The sequence below is a fragment of the Suillus bovinus genome, assembly GCF_016758785.1.
Source record: "Suillus bovinus strain UH-Sbo-P2 chromosome Unknown EDB93scaffold_1, whole genome shotgun sequence".
In the NCBI taxonomy this organism is placed as follows: Eukaryota; Fungi; Basidiomycota; class Agaricomycetes; order Boletales; family Suillaceae; genus Suillus; species Suillus bovinus.
The window spans coordinates 438937-461309 of record NW_024542057.1 but is presented as its reverse complement, the minus strand read 5'-3'; the positions used below and the strand labels follow the sequence as shown (position 1 = coordinate 461309).

The following is a 22373-nucleotide window of genomic DNA, read 5'->3' as shown; positions in this document are numbered from 1 at the left end:
ACACGTGACATCACCAGAGTAATATATATAACACAAGCAAAAAAAATCATATTGTGGTTGGGAGTACAGTACTCAGTAATGACCAGTAAGATACATAAATGATGTCAACGAAGTAAAATCGTAATTGTGAGCCAGTACGTAGCGTATCATGAGGATTGGAAGGCACAACTGCTGGTGATAAATGAAAGTATATATGCCAGAGAAGTAACATTGCCGCATGCGACACTGACATACTGTCTCGCAATTAAATAGCACTTCAATTGGCAACTGCAGCAGCAACAGGAGACGGGGGTGAAGAAGAGGAGGGTGAGAGCTGCTCCCTCGTGTGATGCAAATCTTCTTCGTGCGCCTTCACGTGGTCACCTCCAATCCTCGCGAGTTCCTATTCATCACCCTCACCGATGGGCTGGTATGTACTTCTGTCGTCACGGTAGAGTAACCGGCTAACCCATCCACGTTCGGTGGCAGCCTTACGTCGAGAGCCAGAACGTACCGAAGGGCTGCGGGTATTGGACATCAGAGATGCACGCTCGGATTCATAATCCAGCCTCTCCTCTGCGAAGATACATTCAATACCGCTCGACTGGAAGAAGTTGGAAAGCTTTACCTTCACCGAACACAGCATCCATCTCTTCGAGAGGAACACCTTTAGTCTCGGGATACACTACATTCAACTAGTGAGCATAGAGACCAGTGTGCAAGATCATCTGCCTACAGAAATAAACGAGAATGAAACTACATGCGCAATAGAACCCATGCATAGGGTATAATCTCCATGTAATGACTTCTTGGAGGTATGGGGTCGTCTCTCCGACGAGGAAATTGAATGCCCTGGTCATATCAGTTGGCTGACATGCGACAGACGCTTCGAGCTCACCAATTGGTCGCAGTTGATATAGATACACCTTTGGAACGGAATGTGAGGGGCATGATCTGGAGTAAGTTCAGCATCTTATTGGGCTATTGCGGAAAAAAATATCACCTCGGGGGGGTAGAGCCATGGAATAGGGCCCCAACTAAGACAATATCATATCGAAGGCTCAAGAAATGTCCCGCAAAAGCTTACCTATAGCCGAATGCAGCATTGAAGACAATAACACAAATCACCACCGCATTGGGTGTAATTGGTATGTCAATGTACATCCACCAGCCAGTGAAGCCAAGGGCGATGCCCATCTACATATAGGTGAGTACCTTGAAGGCCGTTAATCAGAAAAAGAACAAACGATAACGGCACCAGAAAGCAGAATAGCGCGACGACCCCAACGGTCTATGAGGTACCAGCTATAAAAGCGTTTAGTCTTCCTAACAAGACTGTTGGTAGGAGCCACTCACGGGGGTAAGGTGCTCAAGGTGTAAATGATGGCGTTGATGCCCGTCATCAGCACAGCATCACGGCCAAGCCACCCGGCCTCTGCGTTGCAATGAGATTTTCGCTGGAAGGAAATATACGTCCGCCCATACCTTCGAAAACAGATGCTAAACAACACGCACGGATCAGTCAAAGATCACTCCAGTGTAAAATAAAATGCGTACGAGCGTAGTAGCTAATCACTAGGTGTCGTTTAGATTCATTAATTTCATGAATGCCGCACAAAGGCAGAGACATTACCATTGATTCCATTCTGGGAAAACATGTTCATAACGGCATGATATGGGTAAAATAATAGAAGCTTACCAGCTGAGCAAATGCTTGGGAAGACATGGCAAGCAACACGCGTCGTTTATACTTCTTCCACATCACAGCGTACGAGCGACCTTCCCCAAGTTCACGCTGTGATTGTCAAATTGTAAAAGTGATGACTACTGCACCGACCATTAGCGCACCTCGTAAATGACTTTGTCCTTGATTTCTTGGAATTCAGCTTGGGCGAGAATGTTATCAGAATCTCCTCCATGCAGATCCACGATAACATTCATCCCAGCAACATCTTGGTCAGTGTCGATCAACCACCTGGATAGATTCAGTGCACATCACCGTAACAAGGAAAGACGGCGTACCGAGGGCTCTCAGGAATAAGCAGGCTTCCCGCAGCAAGGATGCTTCCAATGACGCATTGCAGAAAAAGGGGAATACGCCAAGAAAGATCGGATTCGATGAATGAACAAAAATAATCCACCCACTTTTGGGAGTATCAGCTCACCAGCTTCATAACTGCAACAGATGAAGACAACTTACAACAGAGGTTGTATAGCCGAAAACATTACAGGTGAATTCCATGCACGCAAGAGCACCTCTCTGCAGAAATTAGTAGCATAAACGTGTAAAGTCTAAGACCTTACATGATCGGGTGGAGATATCTCGCTTTGATATATAGGAACGATTGTCCTGAAAAATGTGCTGAGTACCTGCACAAAATTTGAACCTTGAGGACCTACGATAAGAGCCCAACTCCACAGCCACTTATCACTCGACCAATGATCATGACGTAGAAACCTGTGGTAAATGTCTGAACAGCACCGCCAATGGTGAAAACGATAGCTCCAACGAAGAGGGTCCCCTTCCGGCCGATTATGTCGCCAACGCGACCAGCAGCAATCGACGTAGCTGTGGAATATCAGCATACAGCGCAAGAATGATCATTGAAGACATACCAAGTGCCCCAAGCTCGAGAACTGCGACCATGGTACCAACTTCAATAGGACCCGGAGTGTTGAAAAACTGTTTGAAATAGGGACCAGTGATGATACCTGACATGACGCTGCCCCCTGGACTCAGTAGCTATTAATCCTGTGAGATGCATATAACGAACCCCTGGTCATATCCAAACTAGAAAGTATCGCCTATCATTAGCTTTTTTATGCCTCGTTTGTCTTGTGATGTAGCGTACCAAGAAAACGCCCAAACTAGCGAATACAGATATGGCGTAAAGGAGAGGTTGCCCGACTAATTTACGTCGGGAGGGTAGAAGAGCAACATCCACCATAATGCATGGACTGATGATGGTAGGAAAGAGTTGACAACCAGAAGTAGGGGGGAAAGCAGAGAAAGCGTCGATGCCTAAAAGTGGAGTATCTTAATAAACGTACAACGCCACCCGCCGAGTGACTCCACTTGTCAACTAAGAGCTACTTCATTTGGAGACCATTCCGTCAAGATACTGCAAAGTCAGGCTACAGCATGCCACGCTCGGACCATTCTTCAGACTCCTCATCAAATGCATCATATGATTCTGATGAAGACTACCGTTTGGCCCAGAAAGAGTGGAACGAGAGTTTAGAAGAGCTTCAGCAGCTTGTACTCGTCTTACTACTGCCATGGGTGGGCAAGTACTTTGGCAGGAGATGTAGTTATTGGCGTATGTACAAACGCATCATGTCCGTCTACACTTACGAACAACGTGTCTTGCAGTGTACGATCGTTACACTCGTGTCGGACTGGGCAAGTCATTTTTCATGGGCGAGAAACCTTTGGCACGGTCATTCTTCTCGTGGTGAACGATGCGTATTATATTGCAGGTATGTCTACGTCAGACATAAAACTTTGGTCCTAACTTCATCCTCCAAGCTCTCCGTCGTTGGATTCTACCAACCAGGCTCTCCAATGCCCCAACCGGTTTGATATACCTCAGGAGGTCATCTACCATCTCATCTGCAACTGCCCATTCCTCCCTTGAAATCAGCCCATGTAGTAGTACATACCATGTATCATAATTCATTGGGACTCTCTGGTTTGCCATTTCTCTATAGTAGCCCAATGCCTCTTGCAATCCTTCTGGTTCCGGGTTCTCCAAACATGCTTTGATCAGTATGTGGTAGGTCACCCGATTAAACTGGATGTTTCGCTCCTTCATCCTTTTAAGGACGTGTGTCCTGCATTCCTCGGCTAGGGCGGTGTTGGGCCATACCTGGCGGTGCAAGGATGCAAGCACCCCTGTGTATGTCACGTCATTGGGTTGGGCATCCGGATTCGTCTCCATCCTGTGAAGTAGCTCCATTGCCGTTCTGAGACTCTCCTCCAAGGGCTCACGAAGCTGTTGGTCTATGATCGCGCTGAAGACGGCGACGTTGGGCACCACATTTTGCTTCTTCATTAGACTGAAAATGATGTCGATAGCGTCAGTGCGCCCAACCTTGAGAAGAGCTGAAAGCACGGAAGAGAATGTGAACGCATCGCCATTCAGCCCATCTTCTCGGAGGCGCTCGAGCAACACCGATACCGCACGGAATTCGCCTCTGCGGCCATGGTAACGCAGGAAGGTATTGTAGGAAACGATGTCTGGCTTTGGGCCATTTTGCCGTAAATTCTGCAGCAGCGCATCGGCGTCACCAGGTCGTCTATTAATGAGAAGACCGTGCAGCACTGTATTGTACACAGGCAATGCGTCCCCAGTGTTCGGTAACGAACCATTAGCAACTTCTTGCTTGAAGATTGCGAATTTCGCAATAGCATCATCTGGTCTCCAAGCGTTGAATAATGTCGAGATGACAGCGCGATATGTCAAAATTCCCGGTCGAATTCCTTGGGAAACCATGTTATCCCAACTGGTGGAAGCGGCATCAGCTTCTCCCATGCTATCAAACCCATCCAAAAGCGCTGTCCAGGTGATGACACCAGGCTTGATGCCACATTTAAGCATGTCATCCCAGAGATTCTCCGCCAGGTCCCGACGGTAGCACCGTAAGAACCCTGTCAAGAATGCTGACCAAATGATCTCTTGAATCACGACAGGTCTTTGACTGGACTTCTGGGAATCATGGGCAGCGAGATATGGCTCTGGGCCATTCAATCCATCGATAATCGCCCGGTATAAGGTCTGGGTCTGTGAAAGACTTTGATTGCTTGAGATATTTGTGATATGAGTGGTGAGTGAGTGGGGACGAGATATGAGTCTTGCAATGTCAAGGCGGCGGATGTAATTTTGAAGTTTTTCCCGAAACGAGATGTCACTAAATGAAGCCAGAAACTCTGTCTGAGCGGACTGATTTATGCGTACAGGATTATCAAGCATTATCTTCAGCGCGCCCTCGAATGAATCTTCGAGTGCATGTGCGGCTATTGCTGCGAAGACGAGTGAGAGATTAGGTTGGTAGGATAGCTGATCGCCTAGAAAATCGAGAGCTAGCCCATTCTCATTCTCGACATCTTCTTGCATTGGGGATGGTAGGGGCTCAGACACGGTCTGGTTGCTGGAGTGAACCATGAAACGTCTGTACAGGTGAAGGGCTGCCTGCGAGTCGCCTTTCTTTATATGTGCGACCATACAAGTCGTGAGGGCATTAACTGAGCCCTCAAAGGCGGCAGAAACGGCTATATCCTCAATAGCCTCCCTCTCGTCTGTGTTCCAAGGCTCAGAGTTGTCTGTGAAGCACAGCCGAGCAGCGCGCTGGGAAAATCCACGCAACTCTGGACCAAGGAGTCGCAGCAACTTTCTATCTTCCAACTGCGACCATAGCTCTCGTACTCGCGTGATGTCACGAGCCTTGAGTGCTTGACGAAGCTCGACGACCTTTTCGTCAAAGAAGTGAATGTCTGGGTCAGAGACAGCGGCAATGCCTGACTGGCTCAGTAAGCTGATACGTTGCTTGATGTTCTCACAAAGAATAGCCGGGCTTTGTGTGCATACGGATGCTGGAAATTCTGCAAGTCTCTCCGTGTCGTGTCCTTTGGATAGTTTTGTCATCGAATGTCGCGGTTGCACCTTGGAGCTAGCAAGACGGCATCCGAACGCAGCTGGCGCAAGGAAATCAAGCACGACAATAGCCCGCCTTGTTTTTGTGGTGGCATGACGCAGCATCTGCAAGCTGAAAAGGATGAAAGAAGAGCTCCGATTTGTGAATTATGTTGTTTACTTTTATTAGATTTGAAAGAATTGAAGGTTATCATACATTCAATCTCAAACCAACTGCAACATGGGCCACGGAAATTCTAACAAACTCTATATCACACATGCAGAACATGCTGGTGAATTCGGACAGCATTCTTCTTCATCTGGATATAAAGCGTAAGTCTTCTCTGCGCCTGAATCATGGAGTTCTCATGTTTTGCACAGAAAGCTTCAAGGACCGCACCCTCGAGCGCAGACACCATTCGACTGTTGCACGCTTTCTTTCCAACCATTCAATCATCCAGTATGCGCCCGCAACGCGGATGGAACAGGCTTCGTATTTGACCTTGTAAACATTATTCCTTGGCTAAAGCAAGTTGTCCTCTCTTCCTGCAAGGTGACGTTTGTCTTATGCTTCCTTTCAAAGGCAGCATAACAATACAAATCCTATTACAAAAGAGCCCCTCGCACCCAGTGACCTGATAACACTCCACTATTCGCGCAAAACATCGGGTGAAATTCATGATCCAATTTCATTCAAGCCATTCAGCGAGCACTCGCATATAGTAGCAATTGCGACCACAGGAAATGTTTTCCTTGCGGAAAGTATCAAAGGCGGTAAGGATCTCCTCGAAGATGCTAAATTTAAAAAGTTAGTGTTTGAGTCTTTCTTCATCATCCTGGACTCAGCGCTACTCTTGCAGGGAGGACGTCATCACATTGCAAAACCCCCATGGTCTCCCACCCATGTCTACAATCAATACTGCTGCTACTGCCATCACAAAGAAGGATGAGAAGCCCAAACCAGCTATTGTTAAAGCAGTCTCTGAAGTGAAGGGTAAAGCCGCTGTCCCTTGTGAGCTCCATCGTTTTTCACTACAGGATGCAGCCTGAGTCCTATGCCAGGGAACATATCTCCTTACTCTAGCGGCGCACCTGGCGCATCATTGACGTCAACGTCTGTGGATCCTCAGACACAAAGCTCACAACTACTGTGGGACGAGGTGCGCAAAAGAACCGGCTGTGACGAGTATTCTTCTTGATGGTAGCCTAGGAAGAATTGATGTTCGAAGAAATGTCGAATCCTCCGAAGGGTAAAGGTAAAGAGAAAGACGTTGGAAAACGAAGAGCATATGTCCGAGTTGTGACCAGTTTGGGCGGTTCGTTGAACCTGGAGTTGTATTGCGACAAGGTCAGTCCTGCGTGCTCTTGTTGATGTGACTAATATTCCCTCCAGGCACCAAAAACCTGTTATAACTTTCTCATGCTTGCGAGAGCAGGAAAGTACGATAACTGCCTCTTTCACAGACTTGTTCCTGGCTTCATGGTACTTCTTCATTCGTCTCGCGAGATTGGATATTCATGTCGCCGTAGGTACAAACAGGTGACCCTACTGGTACAGGCTCTGGTGGAGAGTCACACTGGGGTACTCCTTTCCGAGACGAGTATGACATGAGAAATGCTGCTAAACATGATAGTCGTGGTATCGTCGCCATGGCCAACAAGGGCGCTGGCACGAATACGTTCGTCTGCCAGTTTACCTTTGCTGTTTGTTTCACTGACGAGTGCCACTACAGGTCGCAATTTTACGTCACATTCAAAGCTACGCCGAACCTTGACAACAAGCACACTGTCTTCGGTAAGCTAGTTGGGGGAGACGACGTCCTCGATGCTCTCGAGAAACTCCCTCGTAAAGATGGAACAGAGCGCCCAGCGAAGCCGGTGCGGATAACAGAAGTCATTATGTGCATATGTTGCTTTTTTTGCTCAGACCTACGCTCAAATACCTTCCCTTCTAGACACCAAGATCCCTTTGAAGCATATAAAGCACGGCTTGCAAGAAAACTTGCTCGGCGTGCAGAAGCACAGGATGATTCTAAGAAACAACCTGAGAAGACTCAAGGGGATGATATTAATTGGTTTGGGGTCAAAGTTGGCACTGGGGACTCAGCCTTTGGTGGGGGTACTGCAGGCGTGGGAGTGGGAGTGGGCAAGTATCTCGGCATCAAGAGGTCGTTGGATCAGGGAACACCTGGCGTACAAGCCAATGACGTTGGCGACGATGCCAAAAAGAAGCGAAAAATAGGGTTTGGAAACTTTGACAGTTGGTAGTAGACCAATACTGTTGCTCTAGTCTGACGTCTAAATATCTGTATCATTAACTGCCATTCTACTGTAGTGTCGTAGTATCTATAGATGTCTGGAGAAGGCCTAGGCCCCGAATGAGGATACGAGTAATACAAAAATAAAAATGTCTGATACTAGTATCCGTGCTAACCAGGTACGGGAACTCGCTCTCTCCTATTCTCTTGGGGTACTTGTTGGGCTTCTAGATAGAAATGAGGATGAAGGCCGTCCGACAATCGTGAACTATTCTGACCTTCTGAAACAAGTGGCAGCGACCTAGGTGGAGATGGCAACTCCAGGCGCACTTCAGGATCCGCATGTCCAAGCTAGATATCATGTGAAAAGGGTGAAATAATGTCCGACAGCTCGTACTGACCGCATCCCCTTGTAATGCCAAGAGCTCCGCCTGCACGGCGTCCTCTTCATCATGTGTTAATCGGTTCGCTAGCAAATCACCGATTTCCTGTACACCACCCTCAATACAACACAAGCAGCGCAGAATTATAACATACTCGCTGATACTCTCTCGCTTCTTGCGTCTCATCCATGAGCTTCTCAACGCTCTCAATACTCATTTCACGGTGAATTTCTTGAAGAACTTCATTTCCTTGCTTGAGACCGTGAAGAACAGAAACCTCGACCAAAGAAAACTCGATGGTGGATACCTACGAGGGACATAGGGTTTCAGCGAACATTTGAACAATATGGATGAGGCGGACTAATTGTTCCAAGTTCTCTAATTGACTGTCGGTCTTCAGCAGCAAGCTCTGCTGATACTTGCGCCTTCGGAGGGCTATGACGGCACGGTCCTTCTGACCGGTAGCCAGGTGGGCTTTCGCAATTTCATGCTCACGATCGAGCACAACTTGTATCTATATTCAAAGGATTATAGACGCACAACGTCTATGAGTGTAGTCAAACCTTCTTCTGGTACTGCTTCAGCTTATCGCGCTGAAGTTTAAGACTACATAACAGATACACTTGTTTGGCGTTACCGTTTGGTTGAGAAATCAAGAAAGACCACGCACTCAAGAATCGCCCGATCATGAGCAGTGACCTTGGGTGTCGACTGGCTCGACCCCATGGTAATGTCTATGTTGAAGATGTTGTGGAGACCACCGAGTCAGTCCTTGTGCGAGAGGTTCCGAGCACGGTGAACTAAGCTTATTAGCAAATAGTACACTGCCACCACTGAAGTGGCTGAATCCGGGTCATTCGCCCCATGGGCCACAAACAACATTTACATTTAATTGCAATATAACATTAAGGATGTTGTCTACATAGTGTCAAAGCTGGATTAAACGTGCTGCAATACAAGTATAAAATCTGGACTCTGTGCACGCACTGTCATAAAGCAGCGCGAGTAACATAGTAGCGGGAACTGTGTCCCATAAAAATACAAAACAATCATTGCTTGATATCTATCGCAGGGTGAGCAAAGCGCAACTCGGATGAGGAGCGCCGGGGTTCTCCGAGTTCATAACTCATGGAAGGGAGCTCTCCTTCTTCAGATTTCATATCATAACGATCATGAAAGTGCTTGTGGTTTTGAAACCGGTTAGTCCTACCAAGATTCGAGCCACTGGATGTTAGAACAACCCGCGAGGGCGACCGACGTCTGTGTGGAAGGAGCTTTGGGCGCGTCAGAGTATATAGGATCGTATTGAAGAATCCCGACAAGAGAAGAAGGGTGTCTGCCCAAGCCGTCACTCCCCAGGGGACTTTTTGTGTATGAAACTGGGTGAAGCGGGCAGCAGTGATAGGTAACACCTGTCGAAAAGATCAGAGGGTAAGTAGCTAATGAGTAAGTCCACCTACTGTGACAATGTAAACCGCAGGGTAGCTGGAAAAGTAAAGGTTAGGAACGGTCCGCTGACTGTGGGCCATCATCAAACTCACAAGAGCATTCGTAGCGCGATGTTTCCTTCGTCTCCCCGTTGTCGGGGATCAGAACCATCGGACGGCGTGACACTCCGGATCTCGGGGGACGTCCATCGAATCTTGTGTCCATCAATGCTAATGATCCGTTTGACCACAAGAGCAAGGAAGATGTAAACAACGACAGTGATGAATGCTGCAAGCCACATCCACATATATTGAAGACCAATTCGTTGGAAGTTGTTACGTTCAATCCAGCACCCTGTCCAATGCAAAGGTATTTAGCCACGTAGATGACCTCTCTCACTGAATCGCGGACGTACAATGCCCAGTGGGTCCATAGAAATCGTCAATAATTATATTCGGGATTCCGACCATCAGGCCAACGATTAGCCATATGATGACTGAGAAAAATAACGCTGATTTTGGAGGGGACGTCCACCTCAATACCAGCACCTGCATCGTGTGCAAGGCAATAAACTGCAGAAACAAATTAGCACGAGAAAGGTTTCCATGAAGAAGTAGTTACAATCGTACTGTTATGCGAAAATTAATTAGCATCTAGATGTAAAACCAAATGATATTTCAGACTCGCCTGAAAGCTGCCCCAGTATTTCCCACATGTTTGAAGGCACCTGTGATGATGGCGATGAATGGGCGCCCAAGGCTCTACTTCAAGAAATGATGATACCTTGCACGGTGCATATGGTGCCGGGGTATATTTCCTGCGGATCAAGCTCAGTTTTATTGAGCGGTCATGATACAAAGTGTTAACCCACCGCGGCATCAATCCACGCGATATCGAACATCCCCCCTGCAAGATTGTTAGAAGACCATGGTACTGGCGCTTTAATGAATGGCTCACCGATTGCTTGGATGAGGTCGAAGAGCATTAGATTTAAGAAATAATAATGAACGTGAGTGTCCGTCGACCATCTGCGTGTGGCACCCATTCGGATTGTGACAGCGCTATACTAAGGAGCTTGTGGTAAGTCTGGGAGCTTGGAAACTGAATATGATACCTACAGTAATGTATGCGAGAAGACTTGAGATAGCCAGCACAGATAGTGTTGCCGCCTCTACGATGAAGACTAGGCCCAGCCTATCATTGAAGTCGAAAGCCGTCGAACTTTCCTGCAGCAAATTTGCCATAGTGTAGACGACGAGTTGTTGCGGCAGCACCACATTCTGCACTTAAATTGTTTTTATAGGCGCCGCTCGTCCGTATTTCGGATTGTGCGTGTGTTTTTATTGATCAAGTCGTCTTCAGGGGCTGCACATTTGGCAATTAAATTCCCTAATATGGAACAAAATGAGACAAACTAGCTGTCGTTGAGCTGTCGATCGATCACAGAGACAAAGTTTCGCATCCGCCGGACTTGGGGTAAATCTTTAAGTGAAAAATATATGATTGTCTTGCAAGGGAAAATACATGGTGAGAATATCAAGGGTCGGCAAGGCGAACAGTATTGCAAGCGAAGAAAGAAAACTGCGGAAACCAACAACTTGAACGGGTCAAGAGGAGGAGCACCCCGTTGAATGGTCGTTGATCGTCGATCCTATGAAATACACGCGAGGTGTCACAACCACATGGTTGTAATTATATTCTCCGGGGTATAATATATCATCCAGGGTATCTTCCATCGACAATGTTGTCTGGATTGGGTAGTGTATAATTACCGTAACAATCATGCGCAAAGTCAATCTGCCCGATCCGTTCATGCATTCCGCTGATGAAACCAGGCAGTGCGCAAAGACCGTTTGAGTCTTCCGTGCAACCACGGATGCCCGTCAGTGGCACCACGCCATCATTTAGAAGGAACCGGATATGAGTTGGCCCCTCTGAGGCTGGGCAACTGAGTACTTGAGCTACAAGCTGGCTGGCAAAAGGAACAATCTGACTAGCAATGTAAGACTGGCGTGACTGGTCAGAATCGAGGCAAGCGGTAGGTCTATGAGACGGCGTACACGGTGAAGGGGTATATGGTCGGTTGGCAAAGGACCACTTGCAGCTAGACTGGTGAAGTTCAGAGTAGTGACGACTAAGCCCTTCCGTCAGCAGTCTTGCATTGGAAAAAAAAGGAAGTGGTAGCATACTACTGGAAATGACAGTGTCGTGGGTAACGTCCACATATATAGGTTGATCAAGAGGGAATGTGATGTTGTTCGAATCGAGAGTGCCGTTGGTGCTGCTGTTCCAGACATTGATGGGAGTGTGAGTGAGACGCGACACTAGTTCTTGAACCCAGCCAAGACCCTGCGCTGCTGCTGTTGGATTGCCTGGTCCGCTGCTGTACCAAAAATCTAAGTTCACGAAAAAGTCGTTAGTGACTCAGGCTACAAGTCAGTGCGCTCACTAAGATCTGCAAATAGATATCAGCACCGAGTTCAGCAAGGCAACAGCAAAGATAATTTGAGAGAAACATACCGACGTAATATTCGTATCCTTCCCATTCTTCCTCAGTGAAGAGGTCACAAAACTTGGAATATCCGAGGGCTACGGTCTGCGGGATGTCAGAAATCGACCAAGAACGCGCAAATGACACGATTACCTCATAGGTGCACATTTGTTGCATGTCGACCAATCGTGAGATGGTCAAATTGAATCCTTGGATCATTGGTTGCAAGCGCTTCCGAGCATCGATGAGATAGATATTTGCCCACTTCTTAGCTTGAGTGTTACCGAATCTACCGATATCCGCCGTATTGGAGTTTGGGCACACACGACTAGGAGCGAGTGTGTTGTTGAAGTTGTTCTCCTCGATGATAATCTCCTGGTGATAATCGGTCTCGTAAGTTCTGAGGCCAAAAAAACCTGCGGCAAAGTTCAGGCTACCGATAGCATTATCAGACATAGGGAACGCAAAAAGATGAATGGATCACTCACGCAGAATCCAACATGCGATCTATACCATGTAAAAAAAACTATTAGAGCACGTTGTAAAACAAACTTTCGCTGAAGACAAACCTTCAGAAGTGGTACGGAATACTGGGAGGTCCGTGAAGGCATTAAGCAACTCGCCATATCTGTAGCGGAAGGCAACTCCGTTGCTAAAGCTGATGGAGGGGAGCGTCAAAGGAAGTATCGTAAAGGAGATAGAACGTACAGCGAGTCGCGGCCATAAGGCGTCAAGATCTCCACGCCCAACTTATACGTCCAGGTTGCCAAGAATTCCAAATCACCAGTGACATTGAAGCCTTGTTTCGATGCAGCAGTGTGAATTTTAGAGGCGAAGTGAGAAAGTCCAAATTCAGAGGTTGGATAGCGAGCGCCATGGCGCATCAAGAGATGTACCGCGTTGATGCCACACCCTTCTGGTATGATGGGGGATGCACCAGGAAGACCAAAGGACTCTACGGAGTACATGGGGGCCGAGTTGCCCCAGTGACGCATCACATCAAAAGCGATGTCTGCGCCGTCTGCCGAATTGGGCCTCGACAAGGGAAATGCGTTTTCAGCTTTAGAGAATGGGATGGCAGTGGCAATGGCCGCAGGTTCAGCACCAGCTGTTTTTTATTACGATTATAAGACAGGAAATACAAGTAGCATTATCACTCACTAGACGTTGGACCTAAATAACCGACTTGAGATCCATCCGGGAAGTAAGCGTCAACAGCAGTTTTGATGGCGCCGGGGGGAGGGTAAGAATCAACGACGGTTGATCCTGCATAACTGGATGCAGACTCTGCGGTACAGAACGGCAAAACGAGCAGCAGAACGGCGGCAAACATAGCTTGATAAGTTTATACCAACTACTGCTTTTCTGAGCAAGACAACGAAAAAACCATTTACAACATCTGACAAGCAGACCAGGCGGATACGAGTTTGAATGTAGACAGTGGGTGACTTGGCGGTTGAACTACAAGTGAGCTAAGTGCCGTGGCCTAGAACTATGTCACTGAGGTAATTCCGAACAGAACCATTAATGATTGCATGATGGTGCATTCTGCCAGCGTGGCAGATGGCAGAAACACCTTTTTTCATGGCAGTAATTAAAGACTGCTTATGGAGTCAAATGTTTGGCCATCCGAGTCAAACTATTGCCAGCTCACGCACTCACGTGTTGAGCTATAGCGCGTCGCTCACGTGCATTATTCATATTCAAGAATATTATACTGCGTGCTCTATCAGTGATGAGCTCCGACTCGGAGCTACCGATAAATCCAACAAGCCGAGGGCACTACAACGCTTAAAGTCAGGTCCCCGTGCCAGCCATATAATGGAGAGTTTCAAGTTGTAAGTCTACGGGCTCGTTGCTAGACAAGTGTCCGCCGGCACAAGTGTGATCCCTCTTTTTTCTCGCCTTGAAATTAATTTGATTAAATTTATTTAATGTTCGGGTGAATCTTTAGGTTGATCGCCCGTAGGTGGAAACTTGAGAGTATATACGACTGTTTACCCAATCATCCTTTTAACTAGGATATCTTCCATCGATGATATTGTCGGGATCGGGCATGGTATAATTGACGAAGCAATCATGCGCATAGTCGATCTGCCCAATTCGTTCATGCATTGCGCTGATGAAACTGGGCAGTGCGCAGAGACCGTTCGAATCTTTCTTGCAACCACGGATGCCCGTCAGTGGCACCACGCCATCATTTAGAAGGAACCGGATATGAGTTGGCTCCTCTGAGGCTGGGCAACTGAGTACTTGCGCTACAAGCTGGCTGGAAAAGGGTGCAATCTGACTAGCAATGTAAGACTGGCGTGATTGGTCAGAATTGAAGCAAGCGGTGGTCAATGAGACTGCGTACACGGTGAGGGGGTATATGGTTGGTTGGCAGAGGACCATTTGCAGCTAGACTGGTGAAGTTCAGAGTAGTGACGACTAAGCCCTTCCGTCAGTAGTCGTGCATTGGAAAAAAGGAAGTGGCAACATACTACTGGAAATAACGGTGTCGTGGGTAGCGTCAACATATATCGGTTGATTGAGGGGGAATGTGATGTTGTTCGAATCGAGAGTGCCGTTGGTGCTGCTGTTCCAGACATTGATGGGAGTGTGAGTGAGACGCGACACTAGTTCTTGAACCCAGCCAAGACCCTGCGCTGCTGCTGTTGGATTGCCTGGTCCGCTGCTGTACCAAAAATCTAAGTTCACGAAAAAGTCGTTAGTGACTCAGGCTACAAGTCAGTGCGCTCACTAAGATCTGCAAATAGAAATCAGCACCGAGTTCAGCAAAGCAACAGTAAAGTTAATTTGAGGAAACATACCGGTGTAATACTCGTATCCTTCCCATTCTTTCTCAGTGAAGAGGTCACAAAACTTGGAATATCCGAGAGCTACGGTCTGCAGGAAGTCAGAAATCGACCAAGAACGCGTAAATCATGTGATTACCTCATAGGCGCACATTTCTTGCATGTCGATCAATCGTGAGGTAGTCAAATTAAATCCTTGAATCATTGGTTGCAAGCGCTTCCGAGCATGTTTCAGATAGATATCCGCCCATTTCTGACCCTGAATGCCACCGAAGTTACCAACGTCCTCCGTATTGACGTTGGGGCACACATCATAAGGAGCGAGGGTGTTGTTGAAGTTGTTCTCCTCGATGATAATCTCCTGGTGATAGTCGGTCTCGTAAGTTTTGAGGCCAAAAAATCCGGCAGCAAAGTTCAGGCTACCGATAGCACTATCAGGCATAGAGAATGCAAAAAAAATGAATGGATCACTCACGCAGAATCCAACATGCGATCTATACCATGTAAAAAAACTATTAGAGCACGTTGTAAAACAATTTTTGATGAAGACAAACCCTCAGAAGTGGTACGAAATACTGGGAGGTCCGTGAAGGCGTTAAGCAACTCGCCATATCTGTAGCGGAAGGCAACTCCGTTGCTAAAGCTGATGAGGGGAGCGTCAGAAGAAGTATCATAAAGGAGAGCGAACGTACAGCGAGTCGCGACCATAAGGCGTCAAAATCTCCGCACCCAACTTATACGTCCAGGTTGCCAAGAATTCCAAATCACCTGTGACATCGAAGCCTTCTTTCGATGCAGCAGCATGGATTTCTGAGGCAAATTCAGCAACTCCCTCGCCAGATGTTGGATAGCGGGCGCCATGGCGCATCAAGAGATGTACCGCGTTGATGCCACACCCTTCTGGGATGATGGGGCATGCATCAGGAAGACCAAATGACTCCACAGAGTACATGGGGGCCAAGTTGCCCCAGTGACGCATCACATTGAAATTGGTGTCTGCGCCGCCTGCTGCTTTGGGCCTTGACAAGGGAAATGCGTTTTCGACCTTAGCGAACGGGATAGCCGTGACAATGGCCGCAGGTTCAGCACCAGCTGTTTTTGTTGTTGTTATTATAAGACATGAAATACAAATAGCATTATCACTGACTAGGCGTTGGACCTGGATAACCAACTTGAGATCCATCTGGGAAGTAAGCGTCGACAGAAGGGTCGCTAGTAGCACTGGGGGGAGGATAAGAATCAACAATGGTTGATCCTGCATAGCTGGATGCCGACTCTGCGATGCAGAACGGTAGAGCGAATAGCAGAACGCCTGCCGCAAACATGTTGTCAAGTTAGAGGGGTCAGAAGAAGAATGAAACACTTGATTTGCATAATTTATAGCAGATATGCGCGATCATTATGATCAATGGCGGGGAGTCTAAGAACGTGGTCCAAAAAATTCTGTAGGGAGTGCATCATAAACGTTTAACGATCATCGCATGTGCCCCCACAGTACACAGTGCTGCTGGCAATTCCTCTTTTCCTTTTGGGTAACTCCGATAACCACTGTAATTTCGTTCCCCAACGTGCATCATGATGGATATTAACATGGTGATAATCAATCAAATATCCGGGGTCGGGAATCGCGTGGAGGCTTGAGGCCGATTCACATGCGTTGTGGCACACGGAAATCTGGATGTTCAGCTATAGCCGGCTACCTATATAATAAAATCAGAGTGGTAGCGAAACTACGTGCGCAGGTTGGGTCACCATGACGGCGACGTCGGTATATCAAAAATTGTCACGATTGAACGTTGCATAAATGTCGCGGACTCTCGGGGTTGGGCCAATACTGGCACACCCGTGTTGACTTGAGGTTCCTGCTAGTAGAATATGTCATTGCCGATGGGATTGGAACTGAGAACCACCGTGACTTATCATGCTGTTTTCTCACTGGGTCCGTGCGGCACTGGCTCGGATACACTTGATGACAAGCTCAGTGTGCATCCAGAGTGGCTTCTAGCTAACTTTAAGCTTCATGTATTGAGAAGCAATGCTCGTCAAACCTTGATACTAGCTGCGACTAGCATGCAACGATTACCGTCTTTACTATCACAGTGGTCTAAAGCCTTGAATACAACATTGTGCCCATCTATCGTTTCCTCACGCCGGTATCACGACTTTGTTCGTTTCTCTACGCCAGGTTAGCTTCGTTTTCTTGTTTTGAGGTTTGAATGAACAAGTTACCTTGTATAGGTGGCGCAGGCCGTGTACCACTCCATTCGCCCACAATCATAGGCGTGGCATCGTCAAGAGGTACTCGCGGGTGAGTGCTCTTCCTCGCCTTTCGTTGCTCGGAGGCTCAGTCTCTCTTCACACAGCCACCAGGAAGATTACTATGCTTTTGCATCATTGCTCTTGGATCCTGACGGGCTAAAGGCAGGCTTGAAGAAAACACTTGGCATCGATTGGAACCCAAAGAACATTAGTGATCCATTAACACGTCAGGTAGTCTTTGTCGGCCTTTATGATGGGTATGTATCATATCCATCTTGTTACATAGCAGCTGTTGACACCATGCAGACATGGCGGGTCTACCGTTTCTCAGTTCTTACGCCAGGAGTTGCATGGGTTATTCGAATCCGTCGACAAGGCTCACGTCCCAGAGTTGTATCTGTGGATCAAGGACCAAGGGGGTTATTTCAAGAGGTTCAGTGGGGGTGCCCTTGCTCCTTGGATACATCAGTCTAGTGACATGCCTCCGCTAGATCTCGAGGCACGAGCTACCCAGGCATTCTTCGAAGTTGGTGAGCAATATTTTCTCTTCCATTTACGTTTATAAACGGGGTAAGTTTAGACCGCCTTCTTTCTATTGAGAGTGAAGCCAGAACATGTGGAGCGACAGCCTCCGTCGCAATCCTCCACTCCCTTGATACCCGCCCGTTCTTCTCATCTTCAAATCTTGTTTTGACAGTTGCTCATGCTGGGTTAGTCATATTTCCAATAAACATAGACATGCGTTTAGAAAACATGCAAATAGCGATGCCCGAGTACTCCTTTGTGGCACCAACGACTGTCTTGTCTGCCCGATGACCGAGAATCATCACCCCGATACCCTTATAGAGTCCACACGTCTCCGACGGATGATGGGTTCATCACTTATCACTGATTCGTTTGGCGAGTCTCGGTAAGGCAAAGCAACGCTCTCTATCATCGTGCCCTGTTAATGACCTTGCAGTTGGATGGGTGCTCTTGCAAATACGAGAGCGTGAGCAGTACATCCGCCTACTTCTAGTGATTTGCTGATGTCAGTTTTAGCCTTGGAGATCTCAAGTGGAAGCCATACGGCGTGACTGCAGAACCAGACGTTCGAACTATACTGTTGGAAGGTATTGCACTTCCTGTGGAGTGTTATTATAATCTTTTACATCCTCGACAGGCACAAAATGGGCGTACATGATTATCGTTTCCGATGGCGTGTCATCCATACTATCCGATCAAGAAATAGTCGACGTTGCCCGAGGCGCACCAAACCCAAAGAAAGCTGCCGAACGAATCTTATCATACTCCGAAGAGTTGGGTGGAGAAGACAATGCAACGGTTATAGTCGTACCTTTATCTGGTTGGAGAGAGATTCAAGGGCCTGACAGAACACGCGCTCTTCGCGAGTATCGAAGTCAGCAAGCGGGTAAGTGTTTCGAGTATTCTTTTCCTCGTTGATTAACAGTGTCATGACAGTCGGAAGTGAGCGACAAAGGAGAATGTAATTTAGAGAATTCACGAAGTATACCACATAATCATAATTCTCTACATCATTTGCAGACATTTATTGGACCTGCATTTCTAGTGTGTCAGTACAATGGATCAGCCTCTTTTGAGGGAGGCCTTTAAATCTGCGCTACGGCATGACCGTCCGACCTTGGGTCACACCCAGCAGCCCAAACAGTCTTGCCAGACGCATCAACAATCTTCTGAATGATCTGTCCACGGCCCATTGTCCCCCTTTCCCAGCCGCTGACGACATTGGCATCATGACCCATAGCTAAAGAGACTCATTCAGACAAGGGATGCCATAAAAAAACAAAAGCCATACCGCGAAGCTTCTGAATAGTTGACATAGGAATGGCGTCTTCAAAGTTAATCCCACCGCTGGCCACACCGAAGGCAGCAGGATTCTTGTCATCAGGGTCAGGCATTCCAGCTGAGATGCAGAATCGAGGAGCATCAAGGGCAGCTTGGGCAGTAAATCCACGCAGCATGTTAAGCAGGACCTGGACGTGACCTTGAGGCTGTTATGATGTTCATTTAACTGTTATATCTACGGCCACTAGAGGGGTGAGTATATACCTGCATGAAACCACCCATTACACCGTAGGACAGGAACAGATCGTCCTCTCGTAAAGCCATTGCTGGGATGATGGTGTGGTATGGCCGCTTTCCGCCCTACAAAAATGGCACAATTCAATAGGCCGCACCATTAAGTTTGCTGTATGATATACCTGTAAGCAGTTAGGGTGACCCTCCTGCAGAACGAATCCAGCGCCCCTGTTCTGAAGGGTAAAGCCGCATCCCTTGGGTACAGCTTCATATAAAAACTTCAGTGTTGTCTTACATGTGGCGCAATGTAATGTCACCTCCTGTCCCAAATCCTTTGGTTGCAAATTATCAACGCATGCACTTGCGCAAAACTGAATGTCACACCTGCATAATTGCTCTGGATAAAACTACATGCATTCCCCCACTGATCCGAAGCTGAAACACAAGAACGATTGGTGAATGAACGCTGCATAAAGCTGCATTGACTATCATACCAGTGAAGTAAACTGTATCAGATGAGTTCACTGGGTTTCCCTACCCGACTGTGAGTAAATTGAATACGAATAGTCATTGAATGAGGCTTACGTGGACGATATCGGGGTTTCTAGCTTGAGGGTCGAATAGAGCTGCGCGTTTGGATAGATATTCCTGAAGCCTAGATTAGATGCGATAGAGTAATGCAGGCTCGAATGCTAACTTTGCTTAGTAGTTCATCGACTGGGATCTTGTTGAACTCGGGATCAGTCACGTAGTATTGTGTGTCTGCTGTCTGTCAGTTGCGAAACACAAGCAAGCCATATAATGATCCCACCCGAAAAGGCGAGGCTAAACAAAAGAGACGTCAACGACCATGATCCAGAGCATTCGACCACTAATACGCACCGCAGAGCCTCAATGAGTGCATGGAGATACTCGGCCGAGTTGTGTTCTAATTCTAAGAGGGACGGAATCTTTTGTTGTATCTGCATATGTTCGAGGATGCCAAGAGCAACCAGTGCAGTGATACCTGGCAATGAGCATTAGTTATGCTCAATAAGGACTCGTTTATTTTCACCTTGACCATTGGGAGGACACTACATTACGATAAATTCAGCATTGACTCGTAAATTACACCATCGACGGCTTACCTCATAAACAGTAACATCTCCAGCATAAGTGTATTTGATGGGTTCTACGAATGACGTCTTGTGCTTTGCAAGATCGTCGAGCTCCATAACACCCCCTTTACTTTGAACGAGCTCCACTATAGATTCTGCGATACGACCTTTATAGAAACCATCCTTTCCTTGCTCCGCGACAGCGCGGAAAGTCTTGGCAAGGTTGGGGAACTTCATGATTTGACCTGGGAGAGGTGCTTTTCCGTTCAAAAGCATTTCGTGTCCGTTCGGCGAGGCATCTTGTATCAACTGTTCCGAGTGCTGCCACTGTAGACATATCAGCAACTTGCCCAACGTGAACAAAAGCTGAACTTGCATTATAACTGTGAATTTCGGATACTGGAACTCTACAACCAAGAGTAGTCAATAAACTTGGCGATGAATAGTGGGATAAATATCACGGACCCTTCCTCGGCGAGCCTAATCGCAGGCGCCAAAACTTCAGCGACGGTGACGTTTCCGCTTCCGAACGTTTCCACAGTATCGACCCACGCAGCAGCAGCACCTGCTCGCTTGTTCATTCGTCATGTGATCAGAGAGATCAAAAAACAAACCTGGAACGGTGACACAGTTGAGATCTCTAAGAGGAATCTGGCCGCCTTTAACCCCTCGTTGACGCATGTAATCGACCGACAATTTTTGAGGAGAGTGACCGGAGCCATTCATCGCCTTTATGGTTTTCGTCTTGGCATCATAAAAGAGACAAAATGCATCCCTATTTCACTCTCAGATTAGGATTATGCGACGGCTTTTGGAACAGACTCGCCCTCCTATGCCGCAGCAACTTGGTTCGGTCACATTGAGAGCGGCAGAGGTTGCAACAGCAGCGTCAGCTGCAAACGAGAGCACACTTTAGTGAAAGCTGAGATCGAGAACACCGGCACTCACCTGCATTCCCGCCTTTCCTCAGGATTTCAAGTCCAGCTTCTGCTGCGAGAGGTTGGGAACAAGCGACGACACCCTTGGTACCATAGACTTGGGATCGTCGGCTTGGAAACTGCTGAAAGGAGACATCAGGTTGGTCTACCTTACTCCAATTGACTTTCATTGTGGCGAATGCGGACTCTTAGTCTTCTGGAGGGAATGAGATAGATGGAGGGGAGGAGATACGAGAAATGGCTCAAGATTGTTAGCTATTAGTTGAAAACGAGGTGCCAAGCGCTCACACACGATCAGATCATGAGCGCAAGGAATGTGACCAAGGCATTCCTGACGGAACACCGGCGCACTGTCAGATTGGCATATCATGGTATATGTTTAGTACCAACGGTAGTATTACATAACAATCAGAGTCACTGACTGTGATATCGGGCACGAGGTGGTTTGTCTATTTTTCGCGATGTCTCTAGAATTCCGTTTCCAATCAGCATCAACGGAGTACCAGAAAATACAAACAGAACTAGCAAGTTTGGTGGAGAGTCGTACTCGTCTCGATGCCCAGCTTTCCGAGAATGAGATGGTCAAAAAGGTTCGCCGAAGTAACATCTTCCCAAATTCATTTTATCACCTCCATCTTCCAGGAGTTTTTGCAGTTAACCCCCAGTAATGTTGTCTATAAACTTGTGGGACCTGTATTGGTACCTCAAGATCAGAATGAGGCCAAAACCAATGTGGAGACGCGCCTGGAATTTATCAAGAGCGAAATGTCATTGGTTTCATGTCCGGATTGACTGTAAGACTTATCAGCATCACAGAAAACGCGTAGATGCACAGATAAATGATGGCGAGGAGAGGTCAGAGAAAAAGAAGAATGAGGTAATGTCGCTTGCCCATTTTTCCCGATGACGAGTTTGACTCAACGATCCGTTACGTCGCAGCTCGTTGATATCCAAACGAAGCTTCAGCAGGCTCAAACTACGCCAAGTTCTTAGGCGCATATCGCAATGAAGGTACTTTGGAATCGAATGATTGGTTCCTACAGGAGTGTCAACTCAATTGAACAAATTT

General features: G+C 47.3%; 11 protein-coding genes across 11 annotated transcripts; 4 read left to right on the top strand and 7 right to left on the bottom strand.

Moving 5' to 3' along the window:
* Nucleotides 1-8: 8 nt before the first annotated feature.
* Nucleotides 9-3048, bottom strand: EDB93DRAFT_1111788 (general substrate transporter). Its single transcript, XM_041448105.1, has 20 exons — nt 2832-3048; nt 2754-2770; nt 2596-2702; nt 2380-2548; nt 2284-2329; nt 2180-2239; nt 2002-2123; nt 1828-1954; nt 1679-1774; nt 1613-1625; nt 1537-1554; nt 1465-1479; nt 1336-1414; nt 1227-1284; nt 1067-1176; nt 983-1016; nt 878-933; nt 716-831; nt 608-664; nt 9-555 (listed from the first exon to the last, which is right to left on the bottom strand). Exons 1-20 carry the CDS (start codon nt 2925-2927, stop codon nt 383-385), a joined length of 1569 nt encoding a protein of 522 aa, XP_041313478.1. The 5' UTR covers nt 2928-3048; the 3' UTR covers nt 9-382.
* EDB93DRAFT_1111786 (uncharacterized protein) lies at nt 3049-5778 on the bottom strand. Its single transcript, XM_041448104.1, has 3 exons — nt 3509-5778; nt 3353-3459; nt 3049-3299 (listed from the first exon to the last, which is right to left on the bottom strand). Exons 1-2 carry the CDS (start codon nt 5736-5738, stop codon nt 3449-3451), a joined length of 2241 nt encoding a protein of 746 aa, XP_041313476.1. The 5' UTR covers nt 5739-5778; the 3' UTR covers nt 3049-3299; nt 3353-3448.
* Nucleotides 3122-3438, top strand: EDB93DRAFT_1074269 (uncharacterized protein; the record flags this gene model as incomplete). Its single annotated transcript, XM_041445084.1, has 2 exons — nt 3122-3299; nt 3353-3438. 2 exons carry the CDS (start codon nt 3122-3124, stop codon nt 3436-3438), a joined length of 264 nt encoding a protein of 87 aa, XP_041313477.1.
* Nucleotides 5779-5853: 75 nt separating the features above from the next.
* On the top strand, nt 5854-7880 carry EDB93DRAFT_1244521 (peptidylprolyl isomerase-like protein 2; the record flags this gene model as incomplete). Its single annotated transcript, XM_041452220.1, has 10 exons — nt 5854-5945; nt 5994-6165; nt 6200-6420; nt 6473-6624; nt 6675-6772; nt 6823-6960; nt 7006-7095; nt 7143-7291; nt 7346-7513; nt 7568-7880. 10 exons carry the CDS (start codon nt 5854-5856, stop codon nt 7878-7880), a joined length of 1593 nt encoding a protein of 530 aa, XP_041313475.1.
* A 55-nt stretch (nt 7881-7935) lies between these two features.
* On the bottom strand, nt 7936-9041 carry EDB93DRAFT_12183 (Snf7 family). Its single transcript, XM_041451102.1, has 8 exons — nt 8924-9041; nt 8817-8859; nt 8615-8767; nt 8408-8560; nt 8272-8358; nt 8149-8221; nt 8031-8097; nt 7936-7979 (listed from the first exon to the last, which is right to left on the bottom strand). The coding sequence occupies exons 1-7, from the start codon at nt 8977-8979 to the stop codon at nt 8042-8044; spliced, it is 621 nt and encodes a 206-aa protein (XP_041313474.1). The 5' UTR covers nt 8980-9041; the 3' UTR covers nt 7936-7979; nt 8031-8041.
* A 79-nt stretch (nt 9042-9120) lies between these two features.
* Nucleotides 9121-11006, bottom strand: EDB93DRAFT_1111762 (uncharacterized protein). Its single transcript, XM_041448103.1, has 10 exons — nt 10800-11006; nt 10639-10747; nt 10553-10587; nt 10465-10498; nt 10369-10408; nt 10303-10309; nt 10097-10253; nt 9795-10035; nt 9714-9738; nt 9121-9665 (listed from the first exon to the last, which is right to left on the bottom strand). Exons 1-10 carry the CDS (start codon nt 10923-10925, stop codon nt 9303-9305), a joined length of 1137 nt encoding a protein of 378 aa, XP_041313473.1. The 5' UTR covers nt 10926-11006; the 3' UTR covers nt 9121-9302.
* Nucleotides 11007-11159: 153 nt separating this feature from the next.
* EDB93DRAFT_1324290 (histidine phosphatase superfamily) lies at nt 11160-13772 on the bottom strand. Its single transcript, XM_041455007.1, has 10 exons — nt 13334-13772; nt 12881-13280; nt 12742-12830; nt 12661-12679; nt 12326-12605; nt 12202-12277; nt 12131-12136; nt 11871-12077; nt 11742-11815; nt 11160-11688 (listed from the first exon to the last, which is right to left on the bottom strand). Exons 1-10 carry the CDS (start codon nt 13503-13505, stop codon nt 11398-11400), a joined length of 1614 nt encoding a protein of 537 aa, XP_041313472.1. The 5' UTR covers nt 13506-13772; the 3' UTR covers nt 11160-11397.
* Nucleotides 13773-13976: 204 nt separating this feature from the next.
* EDB93DRAFT_11322 (histidine phosphatase superfamily) lies at nt 13977-16578 on the bottom strand. The gene is made up of 11 exons (XM_041448992.1): nt 16343-16578; nt 16118-16282; nt 15663-16062; nt 15525-15607; nt 15446-15464; nt 15110-15389; nt 14986-15061; nt 14916-14921; nt 14656-14862; nt 14529-14602; nt 13977-14476 (listed from the first exon to the last, which is right to left on the bottom strand). The coding sequence occupies exons 1-11, from the start codon at nt 16368-16370 to the stop codon at nt 14186-14188; spliced, it is 1629 nt and encodes a 542-aa protein (XP_041313471.1). The 5' UTR covers nt 16371-16578; the 3' UTR covers nt 13977-14185.
* Nucleotides 16579-17040: 462 nt separating this feature from the next.
* EDB93DRAFT_1073548 (phosphatase 2C-like domain-containing protein) lies at nt 17041-18719 on the top strand (the record flags this gene model as incomplete). The annotated part of the gene is made up of 10 exons (XM_041445021.1): nt 17041-17155; nt 17209-17278; nt 17334-17486; nt 17536-17759; nt 17810-17939; nt 17993-18139; nt 18191-18220; nt 18271-18341; nt 18392-18640; nt 18691-18719. The coding sequence occupies 10 exons, from the start codon at nt 17041-17043 to the stop codon at nt 18717-18719; spliced, it is 1218 nt and encodes a 405-aa protein (XP_041313470.1).
* A 38-nt stretch (nt 18720-18757) lies between these two features.
* Nucleotides 18758-21758, bottom strand: EDB93DRAFT_11353 (gamma-glutamyltranspeptidase). Its single transcript, XM_041449107.1, has 19 exons — nt 21727-21758; nt 21315-21654; nt 21193-21259; nt 20981-21141; nt 20832-20931; nt 20743-20773; nt 20397-20693; nt 20324-20342; nt 20152-20275; nt 20081-20094; nt 19967-20031; nt 19855-19917; nt 19764-19803; nt 19654-19704; nt 19587-19601; nt 19452-19534; nt 19300-19395; nt 19046-19241; nt 18758-18994 (listed from the first exon to the last, which is right to left on the bottom strand). The coding sequence occupies exons 2-19, from the start codon at nt 21472-21474 to the stop codon at nt 18840-18842; spliced, it is 1737 nt and encodes a 578-aa protein (XP_041313469.1). The 5' UTR covers nt 21475-21654; nt 21727-21758; the 3' UTR covers nt 18758-18839.
* Nucleotides 21759-21765: 7 nt separating this feature from the next.
* EDB93DRAFT_1074686 (prefoldin subunit 6) lies at nt 21766-22297 on the top strand (the record flags this gene model as incomplete). The annotated part of the gene is made up of 4 exons (XM_041445109.1): nt 21766-21894; nt 21947-22071; nt 22121-22181; nt 22244-22297. 4 exons carry the CDS (start codon nt 21766-21768, stop codon nt 22295-22297), a joined length of 369 nt encoding a protein of 122 aa, XP_041313468.1.
* Between the last annotated feature and the right edge of the window lie 76 nt (nt 22298-22373).